The 5,250-nt window shown below is 39.5% G+C and overlaps 2 protein-coding genes across 2 annotated transcripts in view; both read left to right on the top strand.

The window, feature by feature from the left end:
* Nucleotides 482-4,443, top strand: LOC104781572 (CDPK-related kinase 7-like). Its single transcript, XM_010506281.2, has 11 exons — nucleotides 482-1,498; nucleotides 2,079-2,209; nucleotides 2,322-2,363; nucleotides 2,439-2,547; nucleotides 2,644-2,722; nucleotides 2,805-3,101; nucleotides 3,203-3,315; nucleotides 3,399-3,506; nucleotides 3,586-3,648; nucleotides 3,728-3,895; nucleotides 3,998-4,443. Exons 1-11 carry the CDS (start codon nucleotides 1,001-1,003, stop codon nucleotides 4,136-4,138), a joined length of 1,749 nt encoding a protein of 582 aa, XP_010504583.1. The 5' UTR covers nucleotides 482-1,000; the 3' UTR covers nucleotides 4,139-4,443.
* LOC104781571 overlaps nucleotides 4,599-5,250 on the top strand; it is a 5,163-nt gene continuing 4,511 nt past the window's right edge. The window contains exon 1 of the mRNA XM_010506280.2: nucleotides 4,599-5,231. Within this exon, the coding sequence (XP_010504582.1) occupies nucleotides 4,906-5,231 (326 nt within the window). The 5' untranslated portion in view covers nucleotides 4,599-4,905. The remainder of the gene's footprint in view (nucleotides 5,232-5,250) is intronic.

Raw genomic sequence — 5,250 nt, 5'->3', positions numbered from 1 at the left:
AGAAGTAGATGGATCATGTAATAATGAAGTTAGAGAAGAAGGGGCAAAAACACAAATATAGGAAAGATGATACAAGTTGGTCAAAGTTGGAAGTGTCCAACAAACAAGCAAAATTCCAATACTTGTGTTTTACACAAGCAAGCACACCTTGCCATGTTCTGTCACATAACATGAGCAATAACAAATTCCACACCAACTTCATATTTTACTAATATTTGCTCAATTACTTCATCATGTTCATGATATGGGGGAAAGCATTTTAAGATTACACCAAAGAATATTAATAAAAATTTGGGGAATGAAAGAAACTTTGGGTATTGTGTAAAAAAAGAATGAGGGACAGGCTGGTTTGGTTAAGGTAGGTTCCAAAACTAGCAAAAAAAAACCCCACTCTTCCATATATTATTCTCATAGAAGATTGAAGAATAATGACTTTTTCTTATTTGCTACTAAACTTACACATTGATCCCATTCAAAACATCTTTTGATTCTCTTTTCTTTTTTTCCTTGGTGCTCTTCCTTCTGCTAAGCATCTTTCCCTTTTTTTTAACCCTCCTCTCTCTCTCTCTCTCTCTCTCTCTCTCTCTCTCTCTCATTACCTTTATTCTTAGCGCCTTTGCTTTTGTTCCCTTGTCTCTTTTACTTTCCTTCTTCTCATTGGAAGTGAAATTTAGCTTCTTTCCTCCTTCTTCCTTCCCAATATTTATCTTCTCTTTCACTCCTCGTGATTTAGGTTTTGGTTTATCTTATTTGATCTCTCGCATTCTCTCTCAATTCCCAAGTGTTAGAAAGTGGGATTGCTTTAGCTTTTCTGGGTTTTGTGTCTCCACTCTGTTCCCGGGAGAAATTTTTGTGTCTTTCCAGGGAAGTTGTTTCCTTTTGATTTCTGGGTTTGTGTGTTTCTGGAAACTGAATCTAGAATTCGACATTGTGTTTGTTGTTTCCGTGACTGAAAGCATAAAGTTTGATTCTTTTTGAGTCTCAATTTTGATCTCCATAGATGGGGCTGTGTCATGGTAAACCTATCGAGGAGCACAAATCGAAGAGCCTCCAAATCTCCAATGAAATCGAAGAGACGACACCTAGGAATTCATCATCTCAAAAGTCCAAATCTTCAGGCTTTCCGTTTTATAGTCCGAGTCCTTTACCTAGTCTCTTCAAAACCTCACCTGCTGTGTCCTCCTCCTCGAGCGTGAGTTCCACGCCACTTCGTTTCTTCAAGCGGCCTTTCCCACCTCCATCACCAGCTAAGCACATACGAGCTCTCCTCGCGCGTCGTCACGGTTCCGTTAAGCCCAATGAAGCTTCCATCCCTGAAGGTAGTGAGTGTGAGGTTGGCCTTGACAAGAAATTTGGTTTCTCCAAGCAGTTTGCTTCACACTATGAGATTGACGGTGAGGTGGGTCGAGGGCATTTTGGGTATACTTGCTCTGCTAAGGGGAAAAAAGGTAGCTTGAAAGGTCAAGATGTGGCTGTCAAAGTTATTCCCAAATCAAAGGTTATCTCTCTACTTTGCTTTTGGTCCCTTTCAAGCTCTTAGGATGTATATATCATCATTCCGTAGGTTCCACATGTTATGTTCCATATGTTGTTCTTAGATTTAGCTAGAACGGTGACTTGTGTAAATTTTTTGGGAATTTTGGCTAATATTTATTCCTCAGATGTTGTCAGACACATTATTTTGGTTGGTGTTCGAATTATGTGAAGTTAGACTGTGTTGTATCAGCTCAGTAGCTAGGTTTGTTATTTACATTTTTCTTATTGGTAGGATCTTTGAGCTACTGAGTAGATAATAGATTGCTAGATGATTGGAGTTCATAAGTTGTCTGCATTTATGCACTGTAGAAGTCTAACGTTTTAATTGTTTATTTGTTGGTTGGATTTTGAATGTGCGAGACTGATATAATCGTGTACTTTGTCAGAGTAAAAATGCAGAGTGTATATAAGAACAGAGTTTCTTGAGTGATGCTACTAAACCAATTGTCTCCCTGAGCTCCTTTCTTGATTTACTGCTTGATCTATATACAATTATAATCAATTATTTGTGTTCTCTAAATTGTGGATGCTATTTTTGATAGATGACTACGGCAATTGCAATCGAGGATGTTAGAAGAGAAGTGAAGATATTGCGGGCTTTGACTGGTCACAAAAACCTAATCCAGTTCTATGATGCTTTTGAAGATGATGAAAATGTTTACATTGTTATGGAGTAAGTAAAGTTGCTTTATTGTTTTCTTATTTTCCGTGCTTTTTCAGAATCATTTTCAATTGAATGATTGAGATGAAAGTAGTTAATCGATTTTCTTTCTCTCTGTGGTTAGATTATGCCAAGGCGGTGAACTCTTGGACAAAATACTTCAAAGGTAACTGCTACATCACACATGATTCTATCTCGTCTCTATTGTATCATGCTCTGACTGTTTGTTTGGACTTATCAGGGGAGGCAAATACTCAGAAGAAGATGCAAAAAAAGTAATGGTTCAGATTCTTAGTGTGGTAGCTTACTGTCATCTTCAAGGCGTAGTTCACCGTGACCTCAAACCCGAGGTTAGTAGATCCTTAACCGTTTTGTTTTGGTTTTCAGATTGTTTTCTCATTCTTAACTAATCTTTACTTTGTTCGTTTTTTTTTTTTCATTTACAGAATTTTCTCTTCGCTACAAAGGATGAGTCTTCTCCTCTAAAAGCCATTGATTTTGGTCTCTCCGACTATGTCAGGCCAGGTAAGAAGATTTGTAAGGATCATCCTTATTGAAGCTTGTCGCAATGGTAGATGGAAAGTTGATTGTTTTACCCTTTCTGCAGATGAGAGGTTGAATGACATTGTCGGAAGTGCTTATTACGTGGCCCCTGAAGTTTTACACCGTACATATGGAACCGAGGCAGATATGTGGAGTATTGGAGTGATTGCTTATATACTTCTCTGTGGTAGCCGTCCCTTTTGGGCCCGTTCTGAATCTGGAATCTTCCGAGCTGTTCTTAAAGCAGAACCCAATTTTGAAGAAGCTCCTTGGCCATCTCTTTCACCTGACGCTGTACATTTTGTGAAACGTTTGTTAAACAAAGATTACCGTAAGAGACTAACTGCTGCACAGGCTTTGTGTAAGTCTTTATATAACCAACTTGATGCTTCTATTTCGATAATATTCATCATATTGTTCTGCTTTTAAACATATATGCGAACAATTTGTCTTGTATCTCAGGCCATCCTTGGCTGGTTGGCTCGCATGAATTGAAGATACCGTCTGATATGATAATTTACAAGCTCGTAAAAGTATACATAATGTCGTCTTCTTTGAGAAAATCGGCTTTAGCGGTGAGTTGGATTATATAGCAGTTACCATTGATCCTCAGGTCGTATGGATGAAAAGTTGCTAATGGTTATATTCATGGTTACAGGCTCTTGCCAAAACGTTAACTGTAGCGCAGCTGACTTATTTGCAAGAGCAGTTTAATTTGTTGGGACCAAGCAAAAATGGATATATCTCGATGCAGAATTACAAAACAGTGAGCTTCTATTTCATGCGTACGTCTCTTCTTCATTTTAGTATCTTTATGTTTTCTTACGATGTGTTTAAAATTGCAGGCAATCCTGAAGAGCTCGACAGAGGCTACGAAGGATTCACGAGTCTTGGATTTTGCACACATGGTAAGGGAAAAGGACTAAGTTATATTCACTATGTTTGGGGGGTTAAGATGGTGATAAAATTATATTTTTTGGATTGCAGATTAGTTGTCTACAGTACAAGAAACTAGACTTTGAAGAGTTTTGCGCTTCAGCTTTAAGTGTTTATCAACTAGAAGCAATGGAAATTTGGGAGCAACATGCACGCCGTGCATATGAATTGTTTGAGAAGGATGGGAACAGAGTCATCATGATCGAAGAACTTGCGTCGGTATAAAAATCTCCCCTTTTTCTTATCCACCTCAAGATGTGATATTACAGGTGTCCTCGGCTGGTGATTGATATGTTTTTGGCAAATGTATTTTATTAACAGGAACTCGGACTCGGTCCATCAGTCCCTGTTCAGGTTGTTCTTCAGGATTGGATAAGGCATTCTGATGGGAAGCTAAGTTTCTTGGGTTTTGTCAGACTTTTACACGGCGTATCCTCTCGGACATTGCAGAAAGCCGCGTAGAGAAGCTTCTTTCTTTCTTTCACCTATACATTTAGTTCTCGTTGGATCTATAAAAGGACCTGCCTTTAGGACAGTAACCTTACACCAAGTCCAAAATGATTATGACCTTACGGTAACCCAACCCGAGCGAAACTCAGTGATCACATTTGTCAGATGAAGTTGCATCCTCTTCCTCTTGTTAGTCCTATTTTTTTTTCTTTGATTTGAGTCTTTTAAGATGAATGGTGTTGATTGAGATTTAAGAGGATTGTACAGAAGAAAAAACAAATCCATAACTCCTCTAAAGTGTTCCCTTTTCTACTTCATTGTTCCTTTTAAATAAAAACACTCCTCAACGAAGTACTAATCTTGCTTGTAAGTTGTAACTTGTAACCAACCATTAAATCTCACAGAAGTCAGAAATTTGGAATCTTTTTATATATTGACCAGATTTAACCGAGTCTATTGGGGCACACAAAATTGTTCCGATTTCAATTCGAACCCGAATTGATTAAACCGGTTTGCTCAGGCGTTGTGCGGCGAACTTCACGTGTCGAGCTCGAGACAGTCTTTTGATGGCAGCCAAAGCCGAGAAGCATTACCTGAGTCATCTCTCGACCAGCAGCTCAAACGAATGTTGGGATCCGCCACGGCCACGCCACTTCTGTCTGCTGCCGGAGACTCTCACTTCGACCGTTCGTCAGATCGGATCTTCTGTGTTTAACCGTCGACGAGGACTCTTCTTCTTCTTCTTCTTCGTTCGCATTGTTTAGTCTTGAACACTTTAAATGGCGACAATGAGCAAAGCTCAACGGACCAAACCCACTCCTGGATCTCAGCGTCTTGTTCTGTTATGTACAGCTGTGTTCGCATCCCTCCTGCTGCTCTCTTCGGTGATCTCCACCGGAAAATTGGGATTGCCGTATCAACAAACCCTAATAGATTATTTCGTGTGGTCACCTCGTGGTAAGAGACAGCATACGTTGTCTGAGAAGTACTTATACTGGGGACACAGAATCGATTGTCCTGGCAAAAACTGCGAGACCTGTGCTGGCTTGGGTCACCAGGAATCTAGTCTCAGGTGTGCACTTGAAGAAGCCATGTTTCTTAACAGGTAACTCAAATTTAGCTGT

Source organism: Camelina sativa, chromosome 4 (genome assembly GCF_000633955.1).
Source record: "Camelina sativa cultivar DH55 chromosome 4, Cs, whole genome shotgun sequence".
In the NCBI taxonomy this organism is placed as follows: domain Eukaryota; kingdom Viridiplantae; phylum Streptophyta; class Magnoliopsida; order Brassicales; family Brassicaceae; genus Camelina; species Camelina sativa.
The sequence above is the reverse complement of the archived record's forward strand: the minus strand, read 5'-3'. Positions and strand labels throughout refer to the sequence as shown.

Coding starts and splice junctions, on each gene's coding strand:
- LOC104781572 (XM_010506281.2), top strand. CDS start 1,001: ATGGGGCTGTGTCATGGTAAACCTATCGAGGAGCACAAATCGAAGAGC. Junction 2,210..2,321: donor AATGTTTACATTGTTATGGA/GTAAGTAAAGTT, acceptor CTCTGTGGTTAG/ATTATGCCAAGGCGGTGAAC. Junction 3,316..3,398: donor TGAGAAAATCGGCTTTAGCG/GTGAGTTGGATT, acceptor TCATGGTTACAG/GCTCTTGCCAAAACGTTAAC.